This window comes from Pantherophis guttatus, chromosome 6 (assembly GCF_059756535.1).
Source record: "Pantherophis guttatus breed Tessera chromosome 6, ASM5975653v1, whole genome shotgun sequence".
NCBI lineage: Eukaryota > Metazoa > Chordata > Lepidosauria > Squamata > Colubridae > Pantherophis > Pantherophis guttatus.
This window is the reverse complement of record NC_142068.1, coordinates 77503367-77521487: the sequence shown is the minus strand read 5'-3', so window position 1 is coordinate 77521487 and position 18121 is coordinate 77503367. Positions and strand designations below refer to the sequence as shown.

Sequence of the window (18121 nt, the reverse complement as noted above, 5' to 3'; positions counted from 1 at the left end):
AAATTTTGGGAAAAGAAAAAAAAAAAAAACACTTTTCTCATACCTAATTTTTTCATGGTTATTTTCAGTAGCAAAATCCGGATTTTTTGCTACTTCAACTCAACATCCACCATATGAAATACATCATACTATAACTGTGTTGATTAGCCAATTAACCATATCAAATATAATGGAATACAGGATGCAGTGTGAAGCTGATCTAGACCCCTGGCAGTACCTACCATGGATCTTTGGAAAAAACCTGTCCCTAGCAAAACCTGAGCTAGCAAAAATTTCAACTTGAATTGTGTACATGTACGTAGTTATCACTAAGTTATGGTCTTTCTTCTAAAGTTCAGTCTGATTCCCAATTCCTGGATAGGTCTGGAATCCAAACTCAAATAATTGATGGGGTTCCTTTCATTAACAGATCATCAATCCAAATGACAAATAAGGCCCAAAAAATGGTATTTTACACACAAGCATGTACATCCAAACCTTCTTTTTAGAAGCATGCTTTCTCATATACAATTACAGTGATGCAAAGACAACCAGAATTGGTACTTTATCTCTTCAAGTCAGCACAGACGAGTATCCATTCAGTGATTTAGATACTGCCCTACTGCTGGGGGACAGTTTTGGAAATGAACAGTAAAACTCCAAACCACAGCAAAATTAACGCAGCAGGGCACAAAAGCCACAAAACAGTGATGCCCAAGTACCTGGCAGGTAGTTCAAATACCTAAAGGTAGTTCTCGACTTACAGCCAAGGGTGGGATTCTACCGGTTCGGACCAGTTCAGGTGAACCGGTAGCTCTGACGATCAGCTGGGAGCGAACCAGTTCGTCCTGACGATCAGATAAGCCCCCCGCCGGCACTATTTTCCTACCTTTTTCTCAGCTGATTCACGCGGTAGAGCAGATTGCCGCACGAATGAGCTGTGTTACTCCCCTGAAGAAACCAGGAAGTGAAGATTTCTGCAACCTGTACACACACATGCAGCGCGATCACCAAACCGGTTGTTAAACCAGGAGGATCCCACCACTGCTTACAGCCATTTGTTCAGTGATCGTCTGAAGTTACAATGGCAGTGGAAAAAATGAGTTAGGACCAGTTTTCACAGGTGAGACTGTTGCAGCATCCCTATGGTCATGTGATCAAAATTTGGGCACTTGGCAACTGTCATGTATTTATGACAGTTGCATATGAGCTGCAGTAATCAGCAGTAGCACTGCAGGCTACTTCTGCTGACTGCCGGCTGCCTGAAATTTGGCAGTTCGAATCTCACCAGGTTCAAGGTTGACTCAGCCTTCCATCCTTCCGAGGTCGGTAAAATGAGGACCCAGATTGTTAGGGGCAATAGACTGACTCTGTAAACCGCTTAGAGAGGGCTGTAAAGCACTCTGAAGCGGTATATAAGTCTAAGTGCTATTGTTATTGTCCTGGGATCATGTCATTACCATTTATAACCTTTCCAGCTGGTTTCTGATAAGCAAAGTCAACAGGGAGAAAGCCAGATTCAGTTAACAGCTGCATGATTCACTTAACAATTTTAGTGATTTACTTAACAACTGTGGCAAAAGAAAAGGTTCTAAAACTCACTTAACAACAGTCGTACTTAGGAAACGGAAATTTTGGGCTCAACTCTGGTTGGAATTGCAGCGACTTTTGTTATCAATGCAAAAATATTACCTTTGCTACTTCCTCAATGGAGTCAATACTTCCATGAGGAAATTGTGGGGCTGAACAGACCAACATGGCTGTATTCTTGGTAATGGCTTTCTTCATTGCCTAAAAAAATTAGGACAAAGTCATTAGGAATCCATATAACCCTGTATACAAATCAAGGGATTAAAAGTGAATCATCTGAAGAACTCCTTGTATTAATTTACTTCCTTCCACCCACCCGCCTCTCACAAAGGTTCCATCACTCCGTTCAAAGATCTGAAAATGCCGGGGAGGGAGGGGGTTACCTTCACATCCACCTGCATCGATTCTGTCAACGGAATACGCAGAATCTTAACACTGAAATAATGGGCAGCCTTGTCAAATGCTGCATGGGCACTTTCTGGCACCAACCTAAAAGACAAAACCAACACCGGAAATAATACATTTTAGGAAAAATTGGCAGCACGCCAGACCAAACTCCTTTCCTTTCTTTTCTGGACTGGTAGGGATGAGACTAATGGAGAAGAGGAAAAATCTAAATTAATAGGCATACCCAGTGGTGGGATTCAAATAATTTAACAACCGGTTCTCTGCCCTAATGACTGGCTGGGTGGGTATGGCCATGATACGCGGGGCCAGAGGGTGTGACAGGCAGCACTCGGCCTCCTGCGCCCCCCTGGGAGCAAAAACAGGCCATGGGGGGAAGGGCGCACTTTCCCCCACCCCCGTTTTGGGCCTAGTAGGCCTCCCTGCATTTACCTGGGAGCCAAAATGGGGTACATGGGGACTCCTGGAAGGGGAGGGGGGAGGGGAGAGGCCAGTCAGCAATTTAACAACCAGTTTGCCTGAACTGGCCCGAACCGGCTGAATCCCACCACTAGGCCCATCCCCATAGAATCTCCAAGATCACCTCCATCTTTCTACCTTTAATCTTTAGGCTACATCTTTAATATTACTGATGGAACCAACAGGCAGATAATATATTCAAATCAAGAGTCACTTTTCCCAACACGATCCCCTCAGTCTGCATTGGACAATAATGCCTATTATCTTCAGCCTTCTGGCATTCTAAAACACTGCAAATTTCACCTTGCCCATCTTCAGCAAAAGCTAAAGTTTTCCCATTCAAGATTTCCTGGCAAGAGTTTGCTAATTGTAAACTAAGTTTACTAGGTTTGCTAATGTTAACTTTTGTTGGAGGAAGTCACCAAAGTGAGATAACAAACAGAACTCCTGGATAGAGCTAAATATTTGGGTGAATCCAGAGAAAGCTTCAGACTGTGGCTTGTAATATTTGCCCACCTATAATGATTATTATTGTTGTGGCAAATTAAAAAACAGGGACAGTAATAAAAACGGAACCACCCAAACAGTTGGCCTCACTTCGACTGTTGTGGTGAGGACCAAAAATTGTAGATATCTTGTAACTCTTAAGATATCTAGTAGATGGCGTGGCCAGAAATATTATTGTATTTTCATGACATTGCTTTTCCATTTTGGCATAAAAAGAAATTATCTCCTGTCAGTTACTCATATAAAATAACAAAAGAAAATGCATTCCGCAAATGATCTTCCTTCAAGAATGTGAATTAAAACTGACAAGAGCATTTATTTTAGAGGTTGAGTAGTAGCTACTAGCCACAACGTGCTTGAGAAAATTGAAACCAGGGATTAAAGAACAAGACCGTTAAAAGTAAAAGCAAGGTTTATTTGATTGAGGTTAAAATGGATAAACTGTTACCTCTGGTAACCCTTATGGACTTTTGCTGATCAGGACTGAAATAATGAGGCTTTAAGACTTTGTTTATAGATAAGAGATGAGATATGGGGGAAAAAGATTATTTAAGAGAAGGTGATCAGTCCCTAAAATTGTTTAAATTGTTATAGTGAAGGGGGGAGTCATTTTATTTTTCTTACTCTATTCTTTTTCTTCCTATTCTTCATCCTATTTTTTCTTTTTCCTAGAAAAGACATTGGATCCAAAGAACTTCATATCTACCCGTGTTTCCCTGAAAATAAGACCTGGTCTTACATTTTGGGGGGCTCCAAAATAAGCACAAGGGCTCATTTTGGGGGGAACACGATTTCAGGGTGATTAGCCTGACTGCGCGCTTTGTCCCTCGGCACGCGCACAAGAGGAAGTAAGAGCGTGGGGACCGGTGATATCTGTCACCAGCCCCTTGGCCGGCGCACTCTGGGGTTGCACAGCCCTCGCAGTGCAGGTGAGTTGATTCCCTGCCCAAGCAGCAGATGGAGGCAGAGGCGTGGGGGGGGTGATAGGCAGTTGATCCGGACATGCCGCAGGAAAGCTGAGTGTCGGTGGGCCGGAGCGGGCGGTCTGCTTGTCTTCGCACGATGGCACCGGCAGCAGATGGAGGCAGAGGTGAGGGGCAGAAGGCAGGCTGACTCCTGCGGCCACCCGGCCACTCCAGTCCACCGACTTTTGGCCTTCCTACAGCCCACACAGCACATCCAGATTGCCTGCCTCCCCCCGACACACACCTCTGCCTCCGTCTGCTGCTTGGACAGGTAATCAATTCACCTGCGCTGCGCAGGCTGCGGCTGCTGCTGGACCATCAGCCCGCGTGCACTCGCCACTTCCTGTGCTGGCCACGCCCACCCCCTTTACCTAGGGCTTATTTTTGGGATAGGACTTATATTAGTTGCACACTTAAAAATGAGGCTAGGGTTTATTTTCGAGATAGGTCCTATTTTCGGGGAAACACGGTAGTTCACCGTATTGAGTTCACAAGAGAGTAGCCTTCAGAGAATTAGAAACCAACTTTGAAAATCAAAGCAGCACACAATACTTTATAGCAAAATATAGTGCCTATTCAAAGGCACACAGAGCAGTTCTTTAGGTTTATAGTAACTGCCTCAAAGAGACTTTGCCTATCTGAAATTATTTTTATGAAAGCAAACTAATGCAATTTTAAGAGCCAGATTCACTGTGACAGAGAAAAAATGAAAAAGGCTTTAGTATGTGTTTAGGTTCATGGACTCCTCACTTCCCTCTTCTTGCATGGCATTACTGCAAGAAGACAGGACTGCTTTCACTTCTCTATAGCTCAGGGTACTTTCCAACCTTAAATTGTCACTAAACATAATGATGGTTTCAGGCAAATCAGCCTCATAATCTATGCCTCATAATCTATTGCTTGTTTTAAACTTTTGGTTATAATACTTCGTTTCGGTTTTCTTGAGATCATGCCAGAAAAAGGAGCAATGGAATGTGCTACTTAAAAATAAAACTAATTCCCATCATAGTAAACCCACTGTGACAGCCAGAGAGACAAGAGGTACATACATTTCTGGATATTTTATCCCTTTTTCAAAAGCCAAATCTCTGTAGGCTTTACAGGCCAGCAGGATGCTCTCTGTTCCTCCAGATGTCATCTATAACAAAAGAAATAAAAACACATCAGATAACCAAGTGATCATGGGAAAACCATAATAGAATGTACACTTAGTTAGTCTCCATTTTTTTAAAAAAATTTAAAATGTAAAATTTTTTAAACATATTTTTTAAAAAAAATACACTTAAAAAATAAAACTGACCAACACAGATTCGATTCTGCAACATTACCCTGGGATACATATATTTGCTTTCATTCATAAAACCTTTTCACCTGTGTTTCCAACACTTGGCAACTTTAAGAGGTATGGACTTCAACTCCCAGCATGCTGGCTAGGGAATTCTGAGAACCGGAAGTCCACACCCCTTAAAGTTGCCAAATTCTTCTAACTAAGTAGTTACCACTAGTGTAGAGTATATCTATGGAAATCTTTGACCTTTACATGCTACAGCAATCCTAATAAATCTTAACAAATGACCTCTTGTGTCCTAAGATCTCTTCTAATTCAAACTGAAGATGCATTTAAATATTGGGTAGCAAACATTTTAAGCAACGTTTTGTTCCTGTAGCTGGACTGATTCAATAGACAAATGTTGACAGACAGTGAATTATAATAATTAAGGAATTGGACTAGCATTCAAGAGGCTCGGTTTTAACGACGCCCTCGGCCATTCTGCCTCACAGGGCTGTTGATTTGGAGGAAAAATAAGAACAGAAAGTGTTATTTGTACCACCCTGAACTCCGGAAGAAAAGGATGGATGAGCAGGCATAGTAATCAAGACAATATTACAGCTATCTGGTTTAGATATAAATCGTGTATCTGGGCGAAGGGTAGAGTTTGGTATTTTAAAGTTCAGAATATTCATCTTGAGTCATTACTGAACCGGGAAAGAAAAGTCGATTACAGTTATTTTGTTAAAGCATCTGATTTTTTTTTTCTTTAAACCACCTCTGTTGCTGGGCAACAAGATAGGCACATTATTAAGCCAAGGAAATTGAGGCTCGATATAAAACAGGAGTCAAGATCCTTTCTAACGCCTGCTAAAAACCTTTTGTTTTGCAAATGACTTGTCACCTACTTGGGAGCACATAAATCATTCTCACAAGACTTGTTTTGTTTTTTTTCTGATTATTACAGGACGCTGGGCATCCAGCCAATGCCGGTTGACTCATGAGTAGCTTATAGTTTTTTCAAACACAGATGTCTGATTCTTTCAACTAATACCCAGATTAAAAGGAAAATCCAACGTATAAGCAAAAAAAGACAGACAGGGGAAGTTGCTTTAACACAACACATCAAAAACCAGTGAGAAACCTAAATAGAGGGGTGATACATAGCAGGTCTGTCTTAAAACTGAACGGAGAAAATGGTACTGTATATCCTTAAAAAGAGGAATAAACAGGCATAGAGAACAAAACTCCTTGTCTCTTGTCTCTCTTTCTCTGGTTGGGTTACATTCAACATCATACACGAAATCCATGAACCTTACTTTCCCCCCACTCCCACTGGCACTACCAATTTCCAATTCTTGAGGCACTGTGACATCATATTAATTATTCTGCTACTAATACAATTACTATCTATCCGGAACAAATCATGAAACTTTCTCAAAGAGTTTTGTAGCTGTCTTGGCTGCCAAACCTCTTGATGCTAAACATTCTTCAGCACTTATTTATATATTTGGAACATGAAGAGGAAATGAGAACTCCTTCTGCATGCAAAAAAAAGGGGGGGGAGGGCAGGGTGGAATTTTATATTCAGATCGACAAGCTCAGCGTCTTAGCCACTGAGTCAGCTTTATTCCCCATCAAACTCAGATGAAAATCACACTATTTTGTTCCCCTCCTTCCCTCTCCCTCTCCCTCTCCCTCTCCCTCTCCCTCTCTCTCCCTCTCTCTCTCTCTCTCTCTCTCTCTCTCTCTCTCTCTCTCTCTGGCATGGTTGAAACAAGACAATAACATGTCATTCCCACTCGTAAGAAGTTATCATCTTGCACAACTATGTTTTGATGTTACCTAACTCACCGTTAGCAGAAGAATCCCAACCATTGTGAAAGTACTGACAGAAAACAATATGTTGCTAAAGTCATCATCCCATTAACCCAATGATGACATTCTTCTCCTGACAATGGAGTGAAGTGTTGGATCATTACAGTATTGCATGCTTGTTGAAAGATAAAGGCAGGCTTTCTTTGAAAGGAGAAAAAAATACAAGGCATTTCCCTCCTAGAGCATAGTTCGCGTTTCATCATGTACAATGGAATTCTGTTTTGTTGCTTTGTTGGGTTTAAGAAAACAACTTGATCTGTAATCTTTACACCAGCCTTTTCCAGAGGGCCTCCTCAGATGATTGGTACTATCGTTCCCATAAACCCCACTGGACATAACTGATGACTGGAGATGGTAGAACATATCTTTGTTGAAGCAGACCCCTTGTATGAGGAAATCTGTCACAAAGAGTAAACTGTGGTTTTAGACCATAACTCCAGGTATCTTGAGCCATTACCTAAGACAAGTTCTTGTAGAAACGTAGAATTGAAAAATAGGGAAAAGTCAAGTCCAAGAGCCAATGGCAGGAGGAAAAACACTGCATCTTTTTCATTTCTTTCCTCAGCATTATTCTTGGTCAGGTTATTTTGAATTCTTCCTTTTTTGCATTATTACCCAGCTAGGAAGATGAGAGAATGGAAAATTGAACAGTGAGATAAAAAGACAATGAAAAGAACAGAAGTTGATGGACCAGTTTTTTTAGCTCTCTTTGGTGGAAAATAATTTGGGAAGAGGCGAGTACAGAAAAATAGGATGTTCAAACTGCAACTATAGGGCAAGTGGAGACAGTGAAAAGCAAAAGATGAGTGTTCATGTGGGAAGAGCTGCAAGGACCAAGACAAATGGAGATGACCATGACCAACATAAGTTTGGGCAACAATATTTGGGCTAAAAGGAACCATGTTATTTACTACTGTAAAAGATTAACACCAATAGCCTTCTGGAAATCAAGAACAAGTATATTACCTGAGAACAGGAAGAAATAAGTATATTGCCAAAGTGTGACACCCACTGTCACGCAATCTATTGAGCTTTTCAACCCCCAGTAGACCAACCATGGATAAATCCAAGAAAAGAAAAGTTTCAGAAGAAAACAGAATGTTTAATTCAACTACATATGCTAGTTTTGCTAGTTTTCTGGCCGCTCAGGAAATAGTCAGGCACGGGAAGAGTTTTGTGGCTCCCTGTGTTTTCTTTTCTGTGGGAAACGGATCCAAGTGGCTCTTTGAGTGTTTCAAGATTGCCAACCACTGGACTAGCAGGATGCGTTATATCAGTTCATGTAGCTAAACCAACCCGGGATACAAAAGCCAGAAATTTTTTAGGATGCTTTGAAAATAAATCCTGGAAAATATGCAATATGTCTATGGATTGTTTAACATGTAAATGTAAATAAAAACTGTGGCTGCCTTAAAGATAAGAGGACAAGGGTAACATTTGTCCTCTTACTTACTGTTCCACATGATTTAGGTCCACCATGAAAAAGCGTGCAAGCCATTCTCACAACCTCTGCTTCCATCTTCCTCACACCTGGGAATACATCTGGATGAAGTGGATTAGTCCATGCAAATTCCTCATAAACCTTGAAGGAAAAGAAAAATAGCCCCTTGAAACTATACTGCCACCGACCGACGTTCCTTCCTTCTGTAACTCCTTTCCCTTCATAAAGATGTTATTGTCCACCTATATGTAGAATGCAGCAACCTCTGTCCATTTTCAGTTCGCAAAGACAGGTAGCTAGTCCTCGACTTGCAACCACAATAGAGGCCAAAATTTTTGTTGCTAAGCAAGACAGTTGTTAAATGGGTTTTGCTCCATTTTGCAACTTTTAGTTCCACAGTTAAGTGAATTGTTGCAGTGGCTAAGTTAGTAACATGGTTGTTAAGTGAATCTGGCTTCCCCCATTGATTTTGCTTGTCAGAACTTCACTCTACTGTATAGTTTCTATTTTCTTTTACTTTTCTGGTGTTTCGTTTCAATTATTTTGTATCTCCTGGCTTGGAGTTTTATGACTGTAATTTTATCAGCAATTTTAGACATATCGTGGAAGTGTTGCTATTTTTCTACATTAGGTATCAAATAAGCCATCAAGAATTATTGGATTGCAACGGAATATCATTGCAATCAACCAATCAATCTCATCTGGAATGCACTGATACAGCTTTTAATTATACACATACATCACAAAAGGCAATTCTCCAAGCATTTTATGCTGTGTTACCTTAACAAGCAGATTAACGAGTTTCTCATCTCCACTGTACACTGTCCCAGAGACTTTGCGGTCTTCCCAATGTACGTTACCTAAAAATACAGAGGGGAAAAATGTTGACTCATTACATGAAAGCTCTTTTAAAATCAAAGTCATACTTTGTTTCTGGTTCACATTATCTTAGTTTGTAACTGCCAGTCAGTTTGGCATGTTGATGCTTCCTATATCTGGAACGAGCTCCCCCCAGAAATACGGAGGATCCCGGATCTGTGCACGTTTCGTCGTGCTCTCAAAACATTTTTATTTCAGCAGGCTGGTCTGGCCTAACTCTCCCTTTTAAATTTTTAAATCGTTTAATTTGTTTTATAAATTGGGTGTTTTAAATTTGTTTTTCGGCCAAAATATTTAATAATTTTAATGGACTTTTAATGTTTGTATTATCTTTATTTTATCCTGGCTGTTCACCGCTGAGTCCTCCAGGAGTAGGGCGGTATAGAAATTTAATAAATAAATAAATAAATTTGCAAGAGAAGCAGCTTAATCCAAGATAAACCAATTTAACATATACGCATTTCTGAAAGCGTTGCCAATTACTGGTTGAAACATTAGGCTGGTCTTCCGTGTTCTAATTCCTTTTTTTTAATAAATATTTTATTGATTTTTAACAATTAAAATACAAAAAGAAGAAAGTTTGTACATAACTGTGACCATTTACATGACATATTACTATATTTCACTTTTATCCTATACATTCTAACTAAATTCAATCCTACTTTATCTCATATTTTTTTCTATTCTCAATCCATTTATACCACTTCTCCAGTGGTGAAACGTAAAATTTGTTTCTACTGGTTATGTGAGCGTGGCTTGGTGGGGGTGGGTGGGTAATATGACTGAGTGGGCGTGACCAACTTTTTTTTTTAACTTTTTAAACCATTTTTTCTACAACCTCTTGAAGAGGTTGTGAAAAAAAATGCTTTTTAAAGCCTCTGACGATCCCAGCTGACTTGCCTGATCGACAGAGGCTTTCTTTTTTTTTTAAAAGCCTCTGATGATCCCAGCTGACTTGCCTGATCGGCAGAAGCTTTTTTTTTAAGCCTCTGACGATCCCAGCTGAGCCACGTGATCATCAGAGGCTTTTTTTTTTACTTTTAAAAGCATTTTTTCGGCCAAAGAGGTTGTAGAAAAAATGCTTTTAAAAAAATTTTTTAAAGCCTCTGATGATTGCGGCTCAGCTGGGCATAGGGGGGAGGGGCAGGGATTTTTGCTACCGGTTAACCGAACCACCCGCCTCCATCGCTACCAGATCGGGCGATCCAGTCTGAACCGGGAGCATTTCACCCCTGCACTTCTCCCATATTATATAATATTCAAAACCATCAATCCTTTCAGCTCAAATGTCATCTTATCCATTTCAGCACAGTCCAAGACCTTTTTGATTATTAAGTCTTCCGAGGGTATATTTGTGTTTTTCCAACACTGTGCAAAGGCTAGTCTTGCTGCCGTTATTATATGTAAAATAATGTACGTTGTTTTTTTGTCGTATTTCTTTTTTGTTATCCCCAGAAGAAACAGTTCCGGAGTGTATTCTATTTGGACGCCAGTTAATTCCTGTAACCAGTTTTGTATTTTTTTCCAACATTTTTTCGATTCTGGGTATAACCACCATGCATGAAAGAAGGTACCGTTTTTGTCCACATTTCCAACAATTTGGGGTTAAATTTGGATATATCTTTGCTAATCTTGAAAGTGCCAAATACCAGCGATAAAACATTTTGTATTGATTTTCTTTATATTTTGCTGATTTTGTTATTTTATAATTTCTGTTCCAAATTGTTTCCCAATCCTCTAATTCGATGTTATGTCCTATATTTTTTGCCCAAGCTATCATCACTATGTCCTCGGCTCTTTCAAATTCTAATAAATAATTATAAAATGTAGTTATCAATTTTTCATCCGGGCCAATCAATAATTTGTCTAATTGTTGTGGGACCAATCCGTGTTCTAATTCTAATTAATTAGATTAGTTAGTTAGTTAACTAAGACTTCTAATTACAGGTACTGCTTGACTTACAACAGTTCATTTAGTGACCGTACTGAAAAAGTGACTTATGACTGTTTTTCACAGTTACGACGTTGGCAGCATCCCCATGGCCACGTGATCAAAATTCAGATGCTTGGCAACTGGTTCATACTTGTGACGGCTGCAGTGTATGATCCCCTTTTGCAACCTTCTGACAAGCGAAGTCAATGGGAAAGCTGGATTCACTTAACAACGGTGGCAAAAAATGTTGTAAAATGGGAGCAAAGCTCACTTAACAAATGTCTCATTTAACAACAGAAATTTTGGGCTCAATTGTGGTTGTTGAGGACTACTTCTATAGTTAAGCACAGAATGCCCAGCCATGTTTAGAAGTGGAAGCTGGAATTCATAACTTTGGGAGCAAATTTCTGCAGGACACACCTAACAGCTACATTTTCAGCATGCAACTAACAGGGTTCATTTTTACAATTGGCATTGGGGGAAGGCAAGGAAAGGTAATCCATTTTTACATTCTGGAGCACTTAAAACAATGAGAGATCACTTTCAGAAGGTATCAGACACAACCAAAGATTTATCCAACCAAGAAGATTTATTATAAGTTGGGAGAATCAGAGATGGTAGTCGATGGCACAATGGAAGCAGATCAGATCTTAAATTTTTTTGACCTCTTTAAAGGCTTCTGTATCAGTTATTAGATAACACCATATCTTTCCTCATATTCAGATCTATAGTCATAGGATTGGCTAAGGAACAGATTTGAGTAGATCCTCAAAGTCATACCCAAAGCGCTGTACTCTTTCATCTTCTTCAACAATTCTGGATGGCTGAGACCTGTTGCTGGCAGCCTCCTGAGGTAATTTTTGTCTTGCAAAAAGGGCAGTTTGTCAGACATCTCATCCAAAGTCTTGTTTATCTGTTGCTGGATCTATAAATGGCAAAGAGCAGATGTAAAACTATTAATAAAGTGGATTTTTTAAAAATCAAAGGCACCTTTTAGCTGCAGATCTTTTGTTAAAAACAATCCTAAGGCTTGTTTGCTCTGTTAGCAGAACTGTGGCCTACAAGTCACATAATTCCAAGCTATAATAGCTACTGGCCATTTTGACAGAGATTTATGGGAACTGTAGTCTAGCCGTAGTTCAGGACGTTAGCTTGGAAAAGACTATCTCAATGCACGTATCACTACAGATCTTGGGATATTATTAGCCTTTAGGATTTTTTGTTAACTCTTTATTTACCAAATTCACTTACGGGTACAACCAATTCAATGATCATTTGAACTTACAACGGCACTGAAAAAGTGACTTATGACCACTTTTCACACTTATGACTGTTGCAGCATCCTCATGGTCATGTGATCAAACTTCAGGCACTTGGCAACTGGCATGTATCCCAGTCTGCTCCCAACAAGCAAAGTCAATGGGGGAAGCTGGAATCACTTAACAACCGTACGATTCACTTAACAACTGAATGCGGCCGCACGGGTGGTTATGGGAGCGACGTGGCGCTCCCATGTGACCCCCCCTCCTGCGCGAGCTGCACTGGCTCCCGGTGGTCTTCCGGATGCGCTTCAAGGTTTTGGTTACCACCTTTAGAGCACTCCATGGCGTCGGACCGGGGTATTTACAAGACCGCCTTCTGCCACCAATAGCCTCTCACCGACCAGTACACTCCCATAGAGAGGGGCTTCTCAGGGTACCGTCGGCCAAACAGTGTCGGCTGGCGGCCCCCAGGGGGAGAGCCTTCTCTGTGGGGGCACCTACCATCTGGAACGAGCTCCCCCCGGAGATACGGAGGATCCCGGACCTGCGCACGTTTCGTCGTGCTCTCAAAACGTTTTTATTTCAGCAGGCTGGCCTGGCCTAACTCTCCTCTTTTAAATTTTTAATTCGTTTGATCTTATAAATTGGGTGTTTTAATCTGTGTTTCGGCCAAAATATTTAATAATTTTAAGGGACTTTTAATATTTGTATTATCTGTGTTTTATCTTGGCTGTTCACCGCCCTGAGTCCTTCGGGAGTAGGGCGGTATAGAAATTTGATTAATAAATAAATAATAATAATAAATAAACAACTGCAGTGATTTGCTTCTCAACTGTGGCAAAAAGGACCATAAAGTGGGGCAAAACTCACTTAACTGCAACAGAAATGTTGTGCTCAGTTGTGGTCATAAGTCAAGGACTACCTGAATAAGGATGCAGTAGTTCATATACGCAGCTTGAGCGAGACGATTGCTCAAATTGATTATAAATAACGACACAGCACAGGTGCCAAATGGATTCCCTGGAACATCTCTAAAAATGATTATGTTCCAGTAATGAAAGATTAAGGGAACAGTCAAAACTGAACATATTAAAATGTGGGATTTCCGAATACAAATTGTCTTGGATCACAATACACCAGATTTCACTGTGATTAAAAAGAAGAAAAGTGTGGGCAATTGATGTGGCCATCAATAACAGAATAGAAGACAAAGATTTAGAGAAAGTCACAAAGTATCAAGATGTGAAAACAGGAATTAAAAGACTGAAAGAAATTGAAAGCATAAACTGATAGTGATGGTACCAGTACAGCACACTGGGTGCCACACCCCCAAAAAACTTTGGACACACCTTAGAAAATCTGTGCATGGACAAAATTTCCATGATGCAATTGCAAAGGGATGCATTGCTTGGATCTGCACATATACTACGTCAATATATTACAACATCCTAGGTTTTAGGGAAGAAGTCAATGCCTATGAAGTTCAACATTAGCTAAAGAACTGTGATTTCACATTGTAGTGAAGCAGTTATAATAATAAATGTATATGCCACCTGAGCAATTCTGGGCATGACAAATGTTAATGTCCTTTACACCTGTAGAGTTTGCAATCAGAGGTTTTCTGCAGAATTTTAATCTCAGGGAAGATTCTACATACATAGTTAAAGAGGCCCAAATCCCCATGACTTTGTGGTCCTTAAGAATAAGGACCATAATTGCACTCATGTGTTCAATTGTTGCATTTTGATTAATTACAATTGTATATACATTTTTTTTAAAATTACAATGTTACAAACAGGTTTTTGAGTAATGTATTGAACTTTTTCTCTGGTAGCATTAGCTTTTTCCTATTGTTTCTTGATAAAGCAGAAGCACACATACTGAATCTACTACCAGTAGATTCTCATCCAAGAAACTTCTTCATTTCTAAGATGAGTTAGCATGACTATGAGTATAAATAAGTTAACATAATTATTTTTGTTACCCTCTTCCTCCCAAAATAAGACATCCCCTGATAATAAGCCCAATCGGGCTTTTGAGCGCATGGCAATAAGGCCAAGCGCTTATTTCAGGGTTCAAAAAAAATATAAGACAGGGTCTTATTTTTGGGGAAACACGGTATTATAATTATGATTTTTACTATTACTATTATCAGAACATTGTGTTTTTTTGTCTGTTAAACTAAATGGACCCAGACAATACACTGTTTTCAAAGTATCTGTGTATAATATATATATATATATATATGTAATTTATATGCCGCCCTTCTCCCGAAGGACTCAGGGCCTTAGATATATTTAGATAGATAGATAGATAGATAGATAGATAGATAGATAGATAGATAGATAAAAAGAAACTTCTTCAATTCTGACTGAAGTTTTTTGGATGAGAAGCAAAACATCTTCAAAGAAAAAAACAAAGAAAATTCAACTGCCTTTTGAGAAAGCACCTTGGGGACAAACCATGACCTAGATCAGGGGTCTCCAACCTTGGCAACTTTAAGCCTGGCGGACTTCAACTCCCAGAATTCCCCAGCCGCTTTGCCAAGGTTGGAGACCCCTGACCTAGATGACTGAAAATCTCCATAGACATGAATCTACTAGAGCAACCTGAAATGTAAATTTATTTATTATTTATTTTATTTATTAAATTTATATACCGCCCTATTCCTGAGGGACTCAGGGCAGTGAACAGCGAACGATAAAAAATACATGTAATACAAATGTTAATTAAACAAAAACCAATTAAAATATACTAAACACTCTGGTCCTAGATAATTCAAGACATCCCAGTTTAAAATAAAATCGAAAGCAATATAAAGGGAAAGTTAGGCCAGGCCGGCCTGCTGAAACAGGAATGTTTTGAGGGCACGGCGGAAAGTGCGCAGATCCGGAATCTTCTGTATCTCTGGGGGGAGCTCGTTCCAGATGGTGGGTGCCCCCACAGAAAAGGCTCTCCCCCTGGGGGCCGCCAGTCGACACTGTCACAATCAAAAGATCTTTCAAGCCAAACACATATCCATATATTTTCTTGGCTGCAGTTCAATAGAGAAAATCTGTCCAACAGATATAATCATCTCTAGTCCATTTTTTTAAAGAAAAATATTGTTTCCATTATTATTCCTTTTAAAAGCAGACCTAAATTATTTCTTAGCATGGAAGATGGAAAGGGTTTTAACAACCTTCAGATCCTCAGCAATTCCAGCATATACTCCACCCGATGTTCAGCATGTTTTTCTTCAAGAGTTTTCCAAGGCTTAGAATTCTTGATCTTGGAAAGTGCCCTCCAAGAACAGAGTCCTGTTTCAGATGAGGAATGAAGAGAGAGGAATCTGACATCTTCTTGAATGCTGTCTGAAAAATCTAAGAATTTTATGGTCTAAACCCATAAAATAAAACCATCCTTTTCCTTTACGGCAACACTGACAGGTTCCATTGAAGCTTTCATTCCTTCTGCAAGTCACGATTTCGCCAAATCGTCTTAAGGAAGCAAAAGCATTTCTGTTTAAAACTAAATAACTACATTAAACATGGAAGCTTTAATGTAGTATATTTTGTTTGCAATGTTGATATCAATGCGTTTGCTTTCCTTGATGTTGAAAAAGTTTAGGCATTGTAGCAACAAAATTACATGGGTAATTTTGGCTACTATGTACAGATTCAGCAAAGTTTCTTGCACAAAATTAATCATGGATTTCACAGCTGATTAATTTTGAAAGAAAATTATATTCTGCAGAATTCCTACCTTCCGAGAATTCTTGTGTTGTTCTTCTTTTTTGTGTTGTTGTTCCCTTTTTTTCTGTGCATTGAATTAATAAAAGTTAAAAAATGCTGATCAATCATTACCTCACATAAAAACATGAAATGTAAAATGGAATGAAATTTCTATTTATTGCAGTCTTTGACCAGCATGGAATGTGCTTTCTCTTAAATTCGCTGTTCAGAAATTATTCCTGGAAAATCATCTGATCTTTTTTTATATATATATAAAATGCTTCAATGTTGTTGCCGTTGAGTTTCAAAGAGCTGGTCCAAATGCAAGCATTAGCAGAAGCAAACTTAGATATTTCTGGTTGTCACTAATTATTCAGATGCATTTCAGATGGGATTTCAGGACAGATCGCCACACAGAAAAGAACTATGGTTGCCTTGATAGATGATCTGTTAAAGGGACGCAACAGGGATGTCCCGTGTGTTTCTGGATTCCATGGTAGCTCTTGATATCATCCATCAGGATTATCCTCTTAGATCAGTTTCCTGCGATGCTCATGTGAGTGGGGGCCCGAGCTCCACAACACTCGTGCAAGTGGGGCCCCGAGCCCCCATGACACTCGTACAAGTGGTGCTGTATGCACGAACACCAGCAAGCCACTCACGCGGCCCGGTTATAAATAGGCCCCAGACCTGTAGTGGTCTGTGACCCACAGATTGGGGAGAGTTAAGATCACTTAGGAGAGTTGTCACTGTTACCATGTCAGGTTTTTTGGATATTATGCTGTACACCACAGAATATTATGCTGACACCACAGAATATTACGCTGTATTCCAAATTTTTCAATACCTGTATGAAGCCACTGGGAGCAATCTTATGAACTGATGAATTCACAAGATTGTGAATTGATGAATTCACACTGTGTGAAACAGTGTGACCATGGTAGAGAGCCTGCTAAGAAAATTACAGGCATGTGGCTGCCTTTCTCCCTTCCTATTTGAGCCCCTTCCCCAATGTCAGAATTGGTTAACTTAACCATGAAGCAGCTGGAGATATGTGTATTTTTGTAGCGTAACAGCAGCAACAACAGAAACCAGGCAAATAAAAGCAGTTTTCTTCACAGCGATGGAAAGATTCAGAAGAAAAAGAAAGAGGTGCAGCAAAGTCAAACCGAACATTGGGAAGGTGCCAGCGCTTTGCCTTAATAAAGGAGACAACAATGGAAGAAATTCCAGAGAGAGAGAATTTAAAGACAGAGCAGGGTCTTAAGGGTAAAAACACTGCTGCATATTTGCAATAGCAGTAATAGTTTAGTAGCAATGATAATAGATAGTAGATAATAGGCACCAGGGTAGAAAGTGGGAGACTGGAAGTTCTAGTCCTGCCTTAGCCATGAAAGCGGGAGTGATTTTGGGCCAATCACTCACTCTCAGCCCAACTCACCTCACAGGGTTGTTATGGGGAAAATAGGAGGAGGAAGAAGTGTTGAATATGTTCACCACCTCCAGTTATTTTTAAAAATAATAAAGGTGGGATACAAATAGAAGTAAATAAATAGCATTCTTATAGTAGAAATAGTGTAATACAGCAATGACGTACAAGCAATAGTTGAGTGTAGTAGAATAATAGTTGAATATAGTATGTAAAACATTGTATATCAATAAGAACTACAGAATATAGAATACAACAGACATTGAAAGAACTCACACATATATGTTTGTATACTTCATTTTTGCAACTTGGATATTTTTCCAGAATAAAACAACTTCCCAACTTATAAACAATTCGTAGGCATAATACATTTTGCAATGCTAATAAACCGGGCAGATGGTTGGCTTATAC

At 39.6% G+C, this 18121-nt stretch overlaps 1 protein-coding gene across 1 annotated transcript in view; it reads right to left on the bottom strand.

Annotated features, from left to right (window-relative positions):
- Nucleotides 1-18121, bottom strand: part of SGPL1 (sphingosine-1-phosphate lyase 1) — a 53702-nt gene that overhangs the window by 9857 nt on the left and 25724 nt on the right. Inside the window, exons 4-9 of the mRNA XM_034426022.3 lie at nucleotides 12087-12231; nucleotides 9275-9354; nucleotides 8507-8635; nucleotides 4955-5043; nucleotides 1953-2058; nucleotides 1672-1770 (exon numbers count right to left, since the gene is read on the bottom strand). Coding sequence (XP_034281913.1) covers nucleotides 1672-1770; nucleotides 1953-2058; nucleotides 4955-5043; nucleotides 8507-8635; nucleotides 9275-9354; nucleotides 12087-12231 — 648 coding nt within the window. The remainder of the gene's footprint in view (nucleotides 1-1671; nucleotides 1771-1952; nucleotides 2059-4954; nucleotides 5044-8506; nucleotides 8636-9274; nucleotides 9355-12086; nucleotides 12232-18121) is intronic.